This window comes from Drosophila elegans, unplaced genomic scaffold, assembly GCF_018152505.1.
Source record: "Drosophila elegans isolate 14027-0461.03 unplaced genomic scaffold, ASM1815250v1 contig_183, whole genome shotgun sequence".
Classification (NCBI taxonomy): Eukaryota; Metazoa; Arthropoda; class Insecta; order Diptera; family Drosophilidae; genus Drosophila; species Drosophila elegans.
This window is the reverse complement of record NW_024545550.1, coordinates 8216970-8234557: the sequence shown is the minus strand read 5'-3', so window position 1 is coordinate 8234557 and position 17588 is coordinate 8216970. Positions and strand designations below refer to the sequence as shown.

Here is a 17588-nt window from a genome sequence, read left to right as displayed (position 1 = left end):
CGCTGCGAGTCAATTCATTAGTCGCCCTCTAGACGGGGTCTAATTAAAAAGTTTCATAAATTCCCAAACTCTAGCCACCTGTTGATCGTCTATTAGGCGTTAGTGTGTGTGACCAATTCTTTGAACTATAAAGTGTTTTGAGTAGGGTCAAAGTTGATCAAGCAGGCCAAATTGCAGGTCGAATGGGGTTAATGGTTAATAGATACAGACAGATTTTCACTAAGTTAAAACATCTTAGTGTAATACTTGAGTCAAGAGAATTGTTGTATAGTTTTACTTTAAGAAGTGGAAAAAACTTTGATTGAAAAATAAATATATCATTTTAAAGGAAACTGTATAATTCATCCTAGTAAAAATAGGTTAATTCTGTCTTAAATTCAATTAAGTTGTAGCTTAGTTTTACTTTAATAAGTGCTTAAAATCAAACTATATTGTTTTTTTGAATAATACAACAAAAATAAGTCATATTTGCTTATTATCTGATGTACACTTTTAAAGGAAACTGTATAATTTATCCTAGTAAAAACAGGTTAATTCTGTCCTCAAAATCCTGTTTCTCCCCACACTCGTTATTGGATTTTAATGAGGAAAATACAAATTATGATGGGGCTGGCGGGCGAGGGAAGCCAAGGAAAGAAGTGGTATGTCAAGTGGCAAGTGCAACATGTCCCCCCCCCACAAAACCCCCTTGGTAGCCCCAGTCACCAGTCCCCAAGTCATTAGCATGCGAAAGGCAGCCACAGAAAGATCCAACGAGAAGACACCACTAACCAGTTGACAGTTGTCAAATCCACTTACGCTCTTCATGGTAAACAGTTTCTGACGAGCGACGAGCCTGCTGAAGGATTTATTTAAGTGCAGACAGACTAACAGACTAATAAGTGCGGCTCTCCCTGCGCAGCGCACATATTCATAAAGTCTGACTGACGACAAAAGTCTGACAAAAAAAAAATAGGGGGGATTGGCTGCTTTTACTACCTGTTTACCTGTTCTTACCTGCTCTTTTGTCAGTCTAAGTTTTATTTAAATCTTTAACGGACAACGCATGACCGGCAAAGTTTCCGTTTTGATTTCGGCTTATTGCCACGAACGGAAGATTTTGTTTGCTTGGTTAGGCTTAGAGAAATATATAAATATATATATATATATATGATTTATTTAATAATTGGAATTGGCCAATCAATGAGCCAGGATATTATATTGCGGCAGCCAGTCTTTATACAGAATAAAGGAGAAATAACCAGGAGTTTTATTTACGTCCTATGGCATTGAGAAAGGCAGGCTAATCGAGCAGGTTCATTCGGAGCCAAGTTAACCCAATGAAACAGAACAGAACAAAACTAAAACAGACCCAAGCCAACTGTTCCAACAGCGATTAAACAAATGAGTTGGCTCCTTCGTTTGTTCGCAACCAGATGTTTTTTTGGCTGGTTTGTCAGTGGGTTCGGAGCCAAGTGGATATTAGTTGGTAGTGCCTTGTCTCAGGGTCTAGCGTAATATTTGCTCGCAAACAAAAAGCGAACAGAACAATCGAAATACTCGAAAGCTCCCCGAAAAAGCAACAGAGACTCGTGACTTGACAAGGCCAAGAAGCTGAAATGGAGGGGAAAGGCGATGGATTTGGATGGATGATGAATGGCGAGAGCAACAATTGTGCAACAATTTCCACACCATCAGCGGGAAATCCATCAGGTTGGGGATACTTTTTTCTACACAGACAAAAACAAGTGAGAAAATTATTCAAGATAATTTAAGAAGCCAAAACATACCGAAAGGTACAAAGACTTTTTGAACCAAAGTTTGTTTTCAATAAAGAATTTAAAGGTTAAGACCCAGGGAAAAATAACAAGATTTAAGGTGATTTAGAAAGTCACCCAACTTTGCCAAAAAGTTTCATAAAAAAAAGCATGTTACAGTTTGTTAATTAAACATTTTGAAAAATCAGTCGCTTTGAGCGTTTTGGAAATTTTCTGTGTGTTGTTTCTTTTCCATTTTTAATACGATCACCTCCTGTTTGGCATTTGACAATTGATGGGCCGCACATTTGTCTTTCACTTGTCGCCTTGCCGTCTTGTCTTGCACCTTCATCAGCCATCTCTTTCATTGTGCGACTACCCCTCTCTCTCTCTTGCCGTCGTCTTCTTTCCCTTTCTCGCGGGATCTTTTGAAGTGAACCCGTTTTGACAAATGTGTGTCATTGCTGGGCCATCAAAAGACACGATCGTTGGAGTCTTTTGCTCTCCGAATTCGATTTTGTTTGGCAAGGTAAGGTGTATTTTTGGGCCATTAATGCTGCCGCAAACGGTAAAACCGAATCAAGTGACTGGCAATCTGAAGATGATCGTCGTCATCATCGAGATCAACAAAAAAGCATTCGAATTCGATGCCAAAGTAACTTTCAATGAATGGAAATTCATTGAGTGAGTGGATTTTTGGGTACAAAAGATACCAGCCATCCACTTCTATGGAACTTAAAGATGTTTTCTAAATTAGTTTGTATATAGGTTTGGAGAAAAGACTTTGATCTGTTGTATCTTAACACCGCTGACAGTTCCTTTTTTTTTGGTCTATTGATCCAAATTTCCGCGTGGATTCTATACAATTTTTTTTTGGGACACATCTCTGTGACACATTTGTCGCATTTCTCGAAAATGGAAAACGCTCTATTGAAGCCATTACGTAAATGATTCCAATAAACAGTCCGGGGCATGATTTTTTGGTGACCAAAATGCGACAGGCAACAAGCTCTAAATGAATGTGTGGGGATTTCTAACAACTCTCATTGTGGCGACAGCGATGAAATTCTTTAAAATGCCATCGCATTTTGAAATTCTTTTCCAAAAAAACGCACACGAAAGAAACCATGGCGGCGACAAAGATATTCAAATTATACTCTAATGTTCAGCGGGTGAACTTACTTTATCATAGGGTTAAAACGACAAGATTGATAGCCTGACTTTGTATTTGTGTCTTATTTAACTTTATTACTTATACACTTTTTTGCATTTTGGTTTGCTTATTGCTAAAAATAAAAATCTACTGATTATAAAATCAACCAAATAATATTTTAAAAAAAGTAATTATGCATAAAATTGGTGTCTATCAAAAAGGGTAATTTACAGTCCAGAATTGCACTTATTAAAAACCTAAAATTCATGAACAACAAATAATGGTTTACTATTTTAACTGTTAGAATAATACTCAAAGGTCCAACATATAAATACATAGTTATTTTACTATTTAAATTATTTTATTAATTTAATCTCAATAATTATAACATTATTTAATTTAATTTAATTATAATACTGTTCAACGGCCCAAATAAAACGAAATAAATTACTCTTATGTGATTACCAAAGGTTAAAAATCTTCTATTTTGTGTTAACTTTAGAAATGTTTTTTTTTTCTGTGTGTTTTTTTCTGTTGCTACATTTTAAAAAAATTTGTGATAAGCTCATTTGAGGGTATTTCTCTATCGACTTTATGATTTACTCCTGCTTCTAAACGTGTCTCGAAATTAGGAGGAGAATTTCCCAACATTCGGTTTTGCATTATTTCAGAGGCCATCAGCGGCGACACGGCGGCCGAAAAGATCGCCACAATTTTCATTTAATTTTCGGTTGGGAGATGTTCTCCGAACCACAGCCCCCGTATTAACCACTAGCATCCCATCCCCCGATTTCACGGAGTAGTTGCGTAGGTGTCCGGCTTGTCCGTCTTGTTCGTCTTGTACGTCCGGGTGTGTCAACTGCTGCTGAAAGATTTTCGTGTCGTTGTTTCCATCCCGCCTGCCAGCAGACGACAGACATGAATTCTTTCGACAAGAAAACATATTTCGAAAACTTTTCTCCGTTCTTTTAATTTTTATTTTTTTTTTATATATATCGTTGATATTTTCTTCGTGGTGTCGCGGTGCGTACGTAAAAAGATTTAGCAATAGCAATGAATTTAGTTAATTTATGGCATTATTAATAACACGTAGAAGAGAAAAAACCAGGGGAAAAAATATAAAAAACAGAGAGCTCACGAGTTTTTTTAAAACAACTATGTAGTATGATGCAAACAATGAGAAGTAGCGGAAATACTCTTACTAATTAAAGAACAAGAGTTGCTATTAACTAGAATATTTTAAGTATATAAAATATTATGAAGAATATGTAAAAGGGAATTTAAAAAATTGCACAATTTTACAGTGATGGTTGTTAGTCAAATATATTTATTTAAAACCCCAGCGTTTAGTTTAGATAAAAAATAAGTTAACTCATAACTTAAACGCCCATTAGAAAGTGTATCAGTTTAATGCGCAATCAAGTCATGAGACCATTTAAAAAATGTTCTCCACATGATACATATTTGTTGTTTGACAATTTGGATTCGCAGAGAGATCTCATTAGGGGTATATTCATTTGGAAGTCTTCGCACAACAAGATGCAAACAATGGAGAATTTCACTGGGTCAGCTTAGTTATGCGGAGATTATTGAATGATAGCTAGGCCAAAGCCATAAACATTTGGGCCTGTGTGTATCGATGTTTGTGAATGGCACGAGCTCAACATCAACCTGCATAAAATGCAAATGAGCCCGACAAAAGACGGGCCCGAAACCCCCAAAACCAAACAAATTTACGACCCAATCAATAGACTTCGAAATGCTGTTTTCAGCCTTTGTTTCCCTCTTTTTTTCTTTTCGGTTTGTTTGAACCTCAATAACTTTAAGAGATTTCTGGTTTTCTACGTTTCTACGGCCAAAGGTGTTCCAACGGCCCCACCGAAATTTACATTAATTTGTGAGCAAAGTATGGCATATTATGCAAATATTTAACAGACTCCCAACCTCTGGCATTTCCCCTAGCAACTGATTAAAGAACGGTTTTGGGTATTTAATAAACTTAAGACTCTGGATCCATATATACCCAGTGCCTGTTTCAGTTGGAAACGCCACTGATCCGAATCTGTTCGAGTGATTTTTCAACTAAACGATAACCCAAATGACTCGCTTTCCAAATCAGGCGCCTAATCAGTGTTATTTAGCAATGACTTAGCTAACATTTACCACTTAATAGTCCCAAGTCGAATCGTCAAAACAGACGCGCATTCCTTGAGGGCAACTTTGAACCTGAAGGTGATAAGAAATTTCGCTGACTAGAAACTATTGAAAGTGCTAAATAGATCGGATCATTTAAGTTGCTTAAATATCAAAAAACATGAATGAGTAGCTATAGAGAGCTATGTAGAGAAAATTCCCCCAAGACTTCAAGGCAAACGCTAAATTTAGCCAAAGGTTTATGCTTTTTCGATGTCAATTTATTATTCAAATTTATGACGATATTAACACGAAAATCGGAATAATACTTTTACGCATTTGACGTTTTTATGGGCCACCCCCAAAACCCCTTTCACCCCTTTCACATTTCCCTCCCAAAGAAGACAACTAAAAAAGATTTGTACCGATTCTTATGCGAGGAAACGTTTGAAAATGAAGTCTCTTTGCTGTGTTATTTATTGCATAATTATAGGAAAAATGGCGAGACAACAAAGTAAAAAGATTATCGCACATCTTGACCCCAGAAATAAAATATATTTCGGTTTTTTTTTTCTCTCTGCTGGTTTTGTTTTCGAGATTTCTCGCCGAGCCCCAAAATTAAATTTTTATAAGCAGATGAAAAATGCCATAAAATCACATATGCATATGTATTAAGTGGAAACGTGTAATTTGCATAAAATCACCTGATTGAACGTTAAATATTTTTTAAGATTCGGATTATGGAGCCGAGAAATGGTCATAAAGTTAAGCATCAGACGACTCTACAATAAAATTGGGAGAAGCACACTGAAAAAAAATGTCCCAACCCATTTAGAAACTATCTATCTTATATATAACAAATTATAGATTTTTCTCAGTGCTGGACGACGAAATCAAACAGAAGAAGAGCGGTTGACCAAGTTGAGAGCACCTGACTCGATATTCAACAAACATAAATATTTGCATAAATTAACCGAATAGTTTTTAAAGCTATTTTACATTTTTAATGAACAACAACAAAAACTGTCTTAGGCAGTATAAAATGATTTGGTTTGATCGCTTTTTGTTTGTTTTTTATTTCCTCGATTTATGTGCAACGGCGATATAAATTAGAATTTTATGACATTCAATGGGGCATGGTTAAGAGGAAAAATGTGTCAACTCTGAGAACAAAACGAAAAGAAGGTCGCAACTAATTAATGTTTTGGATGTTGCACAGAATAAAGGTTCCCGAATTCAATAAATAAAATGAAAATGTGTCAACATTAACGAACATGAAAAAATTTATATTTTAATAATTAGTTATAATTAATGGAAATATGAAAATTTTTGGCAGGCCCAAAAGTCCAATAAGGCTTTCTTAAGTTTGGCTTAAATTTTATTTTAAATACAGAAACATTTTTTTTATTGCAAGTAAATTAAATATTTAATAATAATATATGATCTCAGATCTAGTGCATTTAATAAATATATTTAGCATCAAATTGTTTGTAAAAAGTCCATTTCAGCAGAATTACGTTTTTAATAAAAAAAGATATATGTTTTGAACGGTTTTTTGTGTAATTTTAAATTTATATTTGTGACAGGAAACTACCCGCCTGAAAGAGACAGCATTACTTCACTTGAACGCATGACAAATTGTTGCTGTTTATTTCGCACTTCCGTTTCCGCCCACGCTTATCTAGAGCAGAGCAAGAACCTATCGATACCTTCTATCGATACTCTCCAGTGCTGGAAACCCCTCACAGCTGCTGCTATCGAACCACTCGATAGGCAATCGATAGCCACGAACCCGTCTCTTTAATTTTTGTTTTGATTGGATTGGATTTTGGCAGGGATTAGCATGGATGATCCGCTCAAGCCGAAGCCAGTGCCGCTGGCCGCCGAGACGGTGCTATGGTTCGAGTTCCTGCTCGATCCGCACAAGATCACGCAGCACCTGCAGCGCCCGCATCCCGGTAAGCTGGGAATCACTTGTGGAATCTTTTCTGATTTTTTATGCTTTTCCCGGTCATTTTTGCAGAGCCCAGCGCCATGGAGCTGATCATGCAGTTCATCAGCATGACGCCGGACACGGCGATGGCATCGGTGGTGACGCCCGGCAGCGATTTGCAGGTGCCTCCCGGTGCGGGGCCCATACCCGGAGGAGCACCCACCACGCCCACTGCCACCGGCGGCGTGGGCATGCCCCACAGTCCACAGAGGCCAGCAAGCCAGGAGAATGGTGGTGGTGGCAGTGGTGGTCTGCAGCTGACCAGGAAGCAGCTGGCCCTCAAGATCCTGGAGCTCAAGGTGGCCACCTGGCTGAAGTGGGACCTGGATGCGCTGGAGAAGAACCTGCCTGTGATTATGCAGCTGGCCCTGCTGCGCGATCTGTGCACCATAAGCTACGGCTGCGCCTTGAGTATTCCCCTGCCCAGTGATTTTGACTTGAAGATTTGTAAGGTTACCTAACCAACCTCCTCCAAGTATCGTAATAATCTCTGTAATCCTCTCTAGCCACCGCTGGCAACGAAAAAGCGGCAAGATTTGCCCTCACCATATACCACCGCCTGTTGCTGCGTCTGCAACTGATCAAGGAACAGGCACTGAAAACGCCACGTCCTCCAAATACCATGTATCAGACTGTGGACCAACTGCAGCAGTTCCTGGACTCACCCACCCAGCCATCCATCGAGTACTTGCAGCAGCTCTGCTCGTCGGCCAAACCCTTCTACGTGTTCCACTACGACAGCTTTGTGACGCTGCAGTGCGATGATCTGGGCACGGGCCAGAACTACGACCTGATGCATTTGATAACGCCCCAGGAGCTGAGGGCCCAGCTTCATTACGAGCTGGCCCAATATTACCTGTACACCAAGCAGTATGTTTTGGCCCGGGAAGCGGCCGCCGCCTGCAGCAGCAATCTGCAGGCCATTCCGCCGCAGACGACGCTCTATTTCTGTCACATACGAGCGGCGGAGCTGGAGGGCTTGCTGCAGGCCTGTGGAATCAGCGCCCAGGAGCAATCGCTTCTGGAGAAGTTTCAGCAATCTCTGCTCAACAGCTACACAGACATTGTGCCCATCCTGCGGTTGGACAATAGAGCACGGGAAATCCCTCTGGTAAGCCGAAGACAACTGGAGCTGGACATCGAGGGCTCCCTGTCCACGGGATTGCTCAAGGAAACCGTGCAGTTGCAGCTGCAGGTGGCCGCCCTGAATGTGGTGCGCAACATCTTCGAGTGGGGCAGCATATTCGGCAGTGTGGAGTACTTCGAGAAGTACAGGGAACTGGACTGCCTGCCGCCGCTGGTCGAAGCTCTGCAAGAGGTACTGCCCCACTGCAGTCCCAAAGAGCAGCCGGCGCTGAAGCACTTCCTCATCGACTGCCTGCTGCATCAGGGTGGCGGGCAGTCGCGACCATTGCTGCAGACGGTGCGCGGCATTGGCCTCTTCTCGGCCGATGAACTCCAGGATCTCGACGAGCAAATGCTGCAGGCGGCGCCGCCAGTGCCCACCAACTCGCTGGCCTCGCTCTCCGACTGGATGTGCCACTCCAAAAGTAAGGAGCTCAGAGTACAAACCATTGATATTTACATAATTAACTTATGATTACCAACTTCTAGTGAACCGTGTGGATGTGGGTGCCTTGGAGCGACAACTGATTAGCTGCACCAATGCCAACACAGTGCGGATTCTGCTGGTAAAGCTGTGTGGCACTGCGCCCGGCAAACCCCTGTGGGCCATAAATCCCAGCTGGGATGTGCCGCAGCCCCTGAAAACTCTGATTATGGCCATGCCCGTGAGCTTCCTGCAGGACTTTAGCTATGTGCTGCTAGGCAAGGCGCGAGAATTGGCCACCAGGGGCAACTACATAGACGCCGTTTCCATGCTGAGTGTGCTGAAGTCGGAAACGCAGCGCCAGGAGATGGCGGCCAATGTGCAGTTGATGTGCAAGCTGCTCACCTGGGAAATCCTGCACATCCAGATAACTCAATGCCTGGAGGAGTGGCACCAGAAGCCGCTGGATCTGCAGGCCCTGGGAGGAAGATGCAAACAGTGTTTGGGAGCACTGCAGGCGGGTGATTCGATGGTCCCACGGCCGGACATCCTGGAGAGCTGCGCCATCATGCTGCTCAACCTCACGGAATTCCCACCGCTCCTCTACCTGGACAAGCGGGCTGGTCCTCTGGAACTGCCCCTCGCCTTTGCCGCCACGTTCATCGAGATGGAGAAGATGAAGGGCCCCAAGAAGGTGTGTCGCGATGCCTGGGAGCTGATGCTGAGCATGTTCCTCAACGTCCCGAAGCGGGGCTCCGCGGGAGTGGGCGGGATCAGCTCGCTGCAGGCCTTTCTGCAGCGCATACGCCACCAAAGCGTCTTCGGACTGGCCATCTCCATGATTGGCAAGATCCACAATATCCTCAAGGACGATCCCAATCATGATTTAAGCTGCGAGTACATGCAGCTGTGGCCCACCAGCATTAACAAGTGAGTAGACTGGAGCACGTCGTTTAAGAGGGCATTCTTATTTAAATCAACTTTGCAGCCCCATTAGCTACAGTTTGAGAAGCGTGTGCGAGATCCTGCAATGGCTTATATCCGAGGCCTTGTCCTACTATCCGCAGACCATTTCCTGGCTAAAGATGAAGGGAGATCTGGACCTGGCCATCGGCAACAACGAGTCCGCCATGCGCTGCTATGTAAATGCATTGGTCACTGGCACGGACTACTGCACCATGCCGCTGCAGCGGAATGTGGCCGATGACTATGTCATCCGCAAAATGATTCGGTGTGCCGCCAATCTGGGATGCCACATGCAGGCCACCGTGCTGTGCCAGTTTCTCGAGGAGATCGACTACGGCATTGTGTTCAAAAATCTCAGCGAGAAGTCATCGAACTTCACGGACGCCATGGATGCGTATTACAGTTGTATTTGGGACACCACATTGCTGGAGTTCATTGTTAATCTGCATGCGAAACGAGGCGAACATAGTCGGAAACTTGAAGCGGTAATACTTATTTAACAACTAATTAGTTGTTCCTTGTAAACACATGCTATAATCCTTAAAACAGATCTCTATGATGGGCACTTTGGAACTGAATGCGAATAACAACGAGGAGATCAAACGAGAGTGCGCCATGGTGCGAAAATCACGATTCTTACGCGCCCTCGCCAAGCAGTATTTGCTGTAGTCGCAGCAGCCCCACCCACAATCCAACCTCAAATTCGAAATCCAATATCGATAATCCATAAACCATAATCAATATTCAATAATCCAACTTCCCAACCACAAGCAGACCAACTAGAATTAAGCTCAAAGATGTAGTTTTTATTGTATGCATAGGCTTTAAATACGTTTAAGTTAAAATTAAAGAATTGTACGTTTTTCCAAACGACAAACAGTGTGGCTACTTGGGACGCCTGCCACGCCCACCGCCTCCGCCGCTGGTCTTGGCCTTCTTGTTGTTGGCACTCTTCTTGGCCTCCTCGGCCTTCCGTTTGGCGGCATTCGTGGCATTCGGAGTGCTGGGCAGGGTCTTAAAGAAGCTATAGAGTCGCACCTGGGTCTGGGCCTGCTTGGATTTCACCAGTTTCTTGGCCCCGTTGCGAACGCGCTCCTCGCTGAACTGTCGATCGCCGCAGAGGAACTTGACCAGCCCCTCCTCGTCAGGCTCCACCCACTTGAGGTCGATGTCCTCGGCATTGGCCACCTCTGGCTCGATGAAGAGTTCCCGCGCCACCTTGTAGTTCCAGTTCTCAGGCACCGTGTACTTGCTGGTGTCCAGGTTGTCCAGAATGGTCTCGATATCCCTGTAGTTATTGATCAACTCGATGGCCCGCTTGGGCCCAATGCCCTTGATGCTCTCGCAGTAATCGCAGCCAAGTAGGATGCACAGATCGATGAATTCGCGGCTGTTGATGGACAGACCCTCGAGCAGCTTCTCGTAGCTGAACTCCTTGACGGGCATCTTTCGCGCCTCGCTGTAGGTGAGATATCGCAGGAGTTTGGTGGATCCAAAGGTAAGCGCATCCATATCCTCCGTGGCAGTGGCATAGACCTTGCCTGCCTTGACGAGAGCCGCACACTGGGCCTCCGCCTCGCAGGGTGCATCCACATAGGGCACACCCATCAGCGTGAGCAGCTCCTTGGCCTCCTTCGCGTGCTCCTTGGTCACTCGCACCAGTCGCCGGTTGAACTTCTCGATCCCCGCATCATCGCCAGCATCGGTGGCCGCCTTCAGGGCCTTCTCCGCCTCCTCCCGCCGCTCGGCGCGCTTGGCCAGCTCCCCGGACTTTAGATCCGGCGGTTTGCCATCGAACACGTACACCGGCTTGATCCCATTGTCCAGCAATCGAATGGTGCGGTAGAACATGCCCATCAAGTGGGACGTGGGGTCCCCGTTGACGGTGGCCAGCTGGGCGCCCTCGGAACGCACGGCGATGAGGAACTGGTACAGGCACATACTGGCATCAATGGCCACCTTGCGGCCTTTCAGAATCAGGAATAGAAATCAAATAATGTTCTATAAATAACGATATGTGCAGAACCACTTCCAAAGACAGTGTCTTAAACACCAGCCAAACATAGGAACTTCAAAGGGTAAAAAAAATTCAACCCAGAAGTTGGCATCGTCCCAGCTCCAGCTTTTCTTAATATTATTATTAAGTTTTCACTTAAAACCATAGAAAAGCATATATGTAGGAGCACTCACCAAAAAAGTTCTTAATTTCACTTTCGCGAATTGCTTGTGGCGCCAAATCCGCAATGAGCTTGGATAAGCCCAGAATTCCCATGATGATTAAGTGTTTACCGATCAGTTGAAATTAGTTTAATATAAAGTTAAAGTAAATTGTTTTGTTTGCAAAAACACGCCGCGCGCTTTTTTTGGCAATAGTGTGACCGTCGTGATAACAAATAAAATACCTAAGCAGTAATACCGATATATCGACGGCTTTTTGTTTTCGATGGCAGAGCTGCCAGGTTGGCATATTATAATTTTTGTTTTTGTGGCTGCATTTTCATATAAAATTTCAGAATCAACCAAATTGCTAAAATTTGGAAAATCCAACGAAAAATTTAAGAACTTTAGGGAACAACCAACCATTTATTGTGTTAAATTTTTAAGCAGCTGACCCTTGTATAATTTAATAAATTTATTTGGTTTATTATTTCTAGAAAAACAACTAAATTTATACCAATATAGAGAATAATGCCAGAAGACAGTAATTATTTAAATTTATTCGTTTTTGAAGGCTAATGTTTACTACTGTTATGATACAAAGTGTCAACAGCATTATATAAGTTGACTTATATGCATTAAATTCAATTTTAAGTTGCTGTATTTATTCTGGGCCATTAGAAAACAACCCAGTTAAAAAGCCCGCCAAAATCATACAACCGAAGAAGCACCCTATTTAAAGCCTGGTATTTTTTAGTACCTGCCGCTTGCGATACTATCGATTGTGACACCTCTTCTAGTGACCAGATTGAATGTGTGTCGGCTGACGGAAAAACAGAAAAACCATTAGAAATATGGTATGTAAATAGGTGAAAAATGTGGGAAAAGGCGTTGGAATGTCTATGCCGGCGGGACAGATTGAAAACGGCGGGATAACAAGCGAGTTTTGTGTGTAAATAAAGCGCAACAAATTCTCGGCCAACGAACGGAGCCAAAAGTGCCCGACTATCGGTTCTCTCCCGCGTTCGTTTGTGTGTATAAACATGGCGTCGTTGCGGCTCGAGATAGCAAAATCAACGAGTGCGAGCGAGATGGGTAGTGTGTGCGTTTGCCTCATAGATTTGCAATGTTGTTTTTTCTATCACCAACTCTCTTGCTTTCTCTCTCTCTCGCTCTTTCGCTGGTTTCGTGGAGAAGACACGCATACACAAACTCGCCAAAGAAACGCACACAATCGTATTGCGATTAAAAACGCACCAAAATCCATGGTAGTGGCCGCCAAAAAATTAGCAAGTGTAATTCAATTGTGACTTTGTATCTTTCCATGATATCGATATTGCCGCAACGAAAGGATGCTAACAAAGCGACAGAAACGGCAGCCAAAGAAAACGCCGCCGATAAGGTAAGCGAGGTGGAAAATGCAACTGCCGCAGCGGGGGAGGCAGCGAAAGTCGAAGGGGGCCCCAAAGATGCAGCCGAACCCCCTGCAGCCGCCGCTGAAGTCGACGCCACTGCGGCCGCCACTGATGACGACGCTGATAAAAAAACCAAAGGAGACGCAGCAGCGGTTGTTTCAAATACCGAATCAGATGCAGGTAAATAAAAGCAGAAAACCTGGCCATGTGTGCGTGTGAAGAACGAGAGAGAAAAACAAAAATCATGAAATGAATTTGCGCGCGTTTCAAAAACGCGGTCTGTCTCTCGCTGTCGGAAAGCTCTCTTTTTCTCTCTATTCCCCACTTTCTTGATGGGATTCAGCTACTTGTTGGGAGAGCTCCGATGTGGCTTTGCGGTCTAAAGCGTCGTTCTCCGTTGTTTATTATGCTGCTATGCTATGTTGGCATGCGGTTCGATTCCCTCTCTGGGCAAGAGAAAGAATGTTTACTTACAATAAAAGATTATTTCTCGAAAACGATCAACAATTTCACTTTTCCTTGGCTATTGTTCATGCTAAATCCTTCAAATGGGTTCTGCGTAGTAAATGCCGAGGTACAGCAAAACTTCAATATTCATAGTTCCTTGCGCTACCAAAACAAATTAGCATTGGACTTCCCAAGGTTGAAGATATTTTCAATATTACACTTTATTTTTATTAGTCACATGTTATTTAACTTTTTTTTTGTAATATTTTACTAATTTTCTTTTTTTTGTATCTTATTTTTTTTGTTTAAAACAATTACTAACTACCTTAATCTGTATTGATGTTTATTTATTTTTACCTACAATAATTCTAGTTAAAGAAGAAAGAAATAAATAAGTACCTACTGAACTTGATATTTCATTTATGAACACAGCTGCAGCGGACAAAAAGGAGAAATCCCCTTCGCCGGCGGTGAAGAAATCCAATAGTAAGGATGCTAAAAAGGAGGAGGATTCCGAAAAGGAAGACGAGAACACGGAGGATGGCGATGAGCCGGAGGAGGACGATGAGAAAGCCAGTGATGAAGAGGGAGAGAAAAAGAAATCAAAGCCAGAAGCAGAGGACAAGAAAAAGGATGTCACAGATGAGGCCAAGCCAAAGTCCGGAGCGGAAAAGGCGAAGAAACCGGAGCCTAAGGCCAAGAATGGCAAGGTTGCCAAGGAAGAGGACGATGAGGAGGAGGATGATGATGAGGATGCTGGAGATGCTGACGGAGACGAGAACGATGGCTTGGACAAGAACAATGAGGTGGCCGAGGATGATGAGAATGTCGTGGCTCTGGCTGAGATTGATCGCATCAACGAGAACATCAACAAGACTCGAGTGGATGGCCTTCAGACCTTGCATGCAGTAAGTTCACTGAAACCTTATCCTTCAAAAATTTCCAAATAACTTTCCTTATACTTTTCAGCTCTGCTTTGGTGCCCAAGGCAAGAACAATGTGGTGAAGAAAAACTTGCGCTCCTTTGCCGGCTTTGAGTTTGCAAAGGATTCAGCGGAGTACAACAAAAAACTGGAGGCCATCAAAAAGGTGGACAACAAGGGGCTGCGCAGTATCTGCGAGATCCTTACCCTTGATCGCAAGGGCAGCAAGAACGAGACTGTTTTGCGAGTGCTGAAATTCCTAATGGAACCCGACGAATCGCTTTGCTTGGAGCAAGGCGACGAGGAGGAGGAAGACCCCGAGGAAGAGGATCTGGATGAGGAGGAGGAGGACCCGCCCAGCGAGGAGGACAAGAAGCGCAAGAGCGGCAAGTCAAGCGGTGCCGCTGGTGGTAGAGGCTCGGCTCGCAATTCCACTGGACGTCCCAGACGATCCACGGCAGGAAAAAGTAGGTGTATCTCAATGGTTAAGAGTACTTAGCAATATATAACCATACATCGGGCTCTACTTGCAGAAATGTCCGCATATGTAGATTTCTCTAGCTCTGAGGAGAGCGAGCAGAAAGTGGCAGTGCCCAAAAGGAAACGCAACGATGACTCGGAATCGGGCTCAGATGTAAGTATGCTTTATTGAGAAACCAAGAACCAAGGATTGCCTGACATCTACTTTCTTTGTTTTAGTACAATCCCTCTGGCAATTCCGATTCTGATGCCGGCCGTGGTGGTGGCGGCGGTGGTGGTGCTGGTGCAGCAGGTCGCAAAGTCCCAAGTCGCGGTCGTCCGGCGCGCAAAAGTCGCCGAAGAAACTCCGATTCCGAGGAAGAAGAGGAATCCGAAGTGTCCGAAGCCGATAGTGATGTAGGTTTCTCTGTTAAACTATTAATAATGACCCATGTAATCTTTTTTTTGAATATCTTAACCCACAGGTCCCAAAACGCAAGCGTGGTTCCGTGGGCAAACGTGGTCGACCGGCAGCTCCTCCGTCAGCTGGACGAAGGGGCAGAGGGCGGGGAGCAGCTTCACGAAAGCGCAAGGATTCCGATAGCGAAGAGGATGATGCATCCGAGGATGAAGAGGAGGAGGAGGTCTCGGAGTTTGGCAGCGATCAAAGCGAGGTAAGCTAGCGAAACAGAATAAATCATAAGGTTGTTATAAACTATTTATCCGCCCTTTAGGAGGAACGTCCCAAAAAGAGTAAGAAACTCACTACGCCTGCGAAAAATAGCAAAGCTAACAACAAGTCAAAGCCAGCTGGAAAAGGTATGATCGGAAAACAATGTCCAAAATCCATTTAAACTTCATTAGTTAAATCCATAGCAGATAGTCGATCGAAAAAATCAAAGAAAGAATCGTCCGAAGAAGAGGATGATGTCGATGACAAAGATGAATCCGACGAGGACGAGCCACTAACCAAAAAGGGCAAACTGGCATTCCCAACGGTTTGTAGTCAGCACTTAATATCTAGATTATAGGTGCCTAATCAATTGCATTTACAGGATGAACAAATACGCGGCTATGTCAAAGAGATCTTGGATAAAGCCAATCTCGAGGAGATTACCATGAAAACAGTGTGCAAGCAGGTGTATGCGAAATATCCAGACTATGATCTAACAGACAAGAAAGATTTCATCAAGGCCACAGTCAAAGCGGTAAGTCAATAATCTATATTTAAATGCATCTAAACAATCGATGACAATATCGATAATTTCGATAATGTGTATAGATCTTTCGATTGTGTCCTAAGTCTTTTGTTTGTTTTAATTTTTATTGGAAATGATTTTTTTTTATCAGTGTTTCTTTATTTTTTTTAACTACGGTTATTTTTAAATTTCTTTATAATATATATTAACTTATGCCCAAAAATATTCAATACTACCACTATTGGTAGTTTTGCAGCACTAATATGTATTGTACTTAATTAACAACCTCAATTTTCCTCTTTTTCAGTTAATTGCGACATAAAACTAAGTAGCGAAGAGTGCACTTTGAAGACGGGGGAGGGTCCAGGTCCTGTAGACAAACAAAATAAAACAAACCGCGACATCAAAGTCTGCAAGTTGTTTGCCAAGACAGAACAACGTTTGGCATAGTTTGCGAAAAGTAACTCTTAGCAGTTGTCCTATAAGTATATGATTTGTAATCCTATCCTAAAAGCTATCTGCAGTTTACCTTAATTCTAAAGTCAGCGGCAGTAGACTATCCATTCTTATATATATTCATGTGTATATATAACTTTTTATTTGTCCAACCGCACGCACGCATACACATTATTTTCTATTTTCTTGAAAGTATGTGCTCTCGACAGCCCTGCAGAAAGTGTGTAAATTAAGAAAAACAACAGAGAAACTTGTAAAAATCCGATAAAAGAACTAAACTGTAGTGCATTTTGATTTGACGTTCAACAAGAAATTATGTATTTAAAGTTAAGGCACGAGAAATAATAAACAAAAAAGGCAAAATTAAAAATTTACAAAGGCTTGGAATATATACTTAAAATTCAAACACTGGCAGCAGTACAAAAACACACACACACGAGAATGGAAAAACAATTTAACTTTAATTGATTGCAAGCGTTTTTGGCAATGAAAAAATAAAAGTGTCTTTTGGGCGAGTTATTTTAAGGCACACTAAAGCGGAGCTAGTGGTGACCAGCGTATGTTCCCGATTTATAATTTATTACCCGATCTGATAATCCCATCCCCTCACTCCTGATCAACTAAATGCTCGATTCACGGTTGATTGAGGATTGGAAGGTTTCTCAGCTAATAAACGCAAGACAAGCTCACAACAAAATGTGAGTAAAAATACACAAACACAAGAATGAATAACGGAATGAGAAAAAATAATAAAGTTAAATATTAGATATTTACAAGGTAAAAATAGATGTATGTTAATTTTAAACGAGAGAAAGGAATAGAAAAGAAAACGGTATGAAGAGAACAAATTTAATTGCCAGCAAAATCAGTTTGAATATTATCACAGCCGCATCTCAATGTAAGTTTCCTTGTAGTAAACTCGTAAATAAATATCAAAACAAAACAAAAAACTCGATGTACGTTGAATTAAAATCTAAAAATCTATTTTGTGTTTTTTCTCGG

The 17588-nt window shown here is 42.5% G+C and overlaps 3 protein-coding genes across 4 annotated transcripts; 2 read left to right on the top strand and 1 right to left on the bottom strand.

The window, feature by feature from the left end:
* Positions 1-6793: 6793 nt before the first annotated feature.
* LOC108144706 (integrator complex subunit 8) lies at positions 6794-10375 on the top strand. The gene is made up of 6 exons (XM_017269799.2): positions 6794-6980; positions 7046-7462; positions 7522-8565; positions 8630-9494; positions 9553-10015; positions 10080-10375. The coding sequence occupies exons 1-6, from the start codon at positions 6866-6868 to the stop codon at positions 10197-10199; spliced, it is 3024 nt and encodes a 1007-aa protein (XP_017125288.1). The 5' UTR covers positions 6794-6865; the 3' UTR covers positions 10200-10375.
* On the bottom strand, positions 10316-11909 carry LOC108144707 (flap endonuclease 1). Its single transcript, XM_017269800.1, has 2 exons — positions 11721-11909; positions 10316-11497 (listed from the first exon to the last, which is right to left on the bottom strand). The coding sequence occupies exons 1-2, from the start codon at positions 11800-11802 to the stop codon at positions 10416-10418; spliced, it is 1164 nt and encodes a 387-aa protein (XP_017125289.1). The 5' UTR covers positions 11803-11909; the 3' UTR covers positions 10316-10415.
* A 555-nt stretch (positions 11910-12464) lies between these two features.
* On the top strand, positions 12465-16956 carry LOC108144815 (protein DEK). 2 transcript variants are annotated; one of them, XM_017269945.1, is made up of 11 exons: positions 12465-12544; positions 13039-13282; positions 13982-14457; positions 14519-14939; positions 15006-15106; positions 15172-15348; positions 15417-15605; positions 15666-15750; positions 15808-15929; positions 15987-16139; positions 16438-16956. In XM_017269945.1, exons 1-11 carry the CDS (start codon positions 12542-12544, stop codon positions 16450-16452), a joined length of 1986 nt encoding a protein of 661 aa, XP_017125434.1. In that variant the 5' UTR covers positions 12465-12541; the 3' UTR covers positions 16453-16956. The 2 variants fall into 2 exon arrangements, with proteins under 2 accessions (XP_017125434.1, XP_017125432.1); XM_017269943.2 differs by lacking the exon at positions 12465-12544 and adding an exon at positions 12938-12955.
* The last annotated feature ends 632 nt before the right edge of the window (positions 16957-17588 follow it).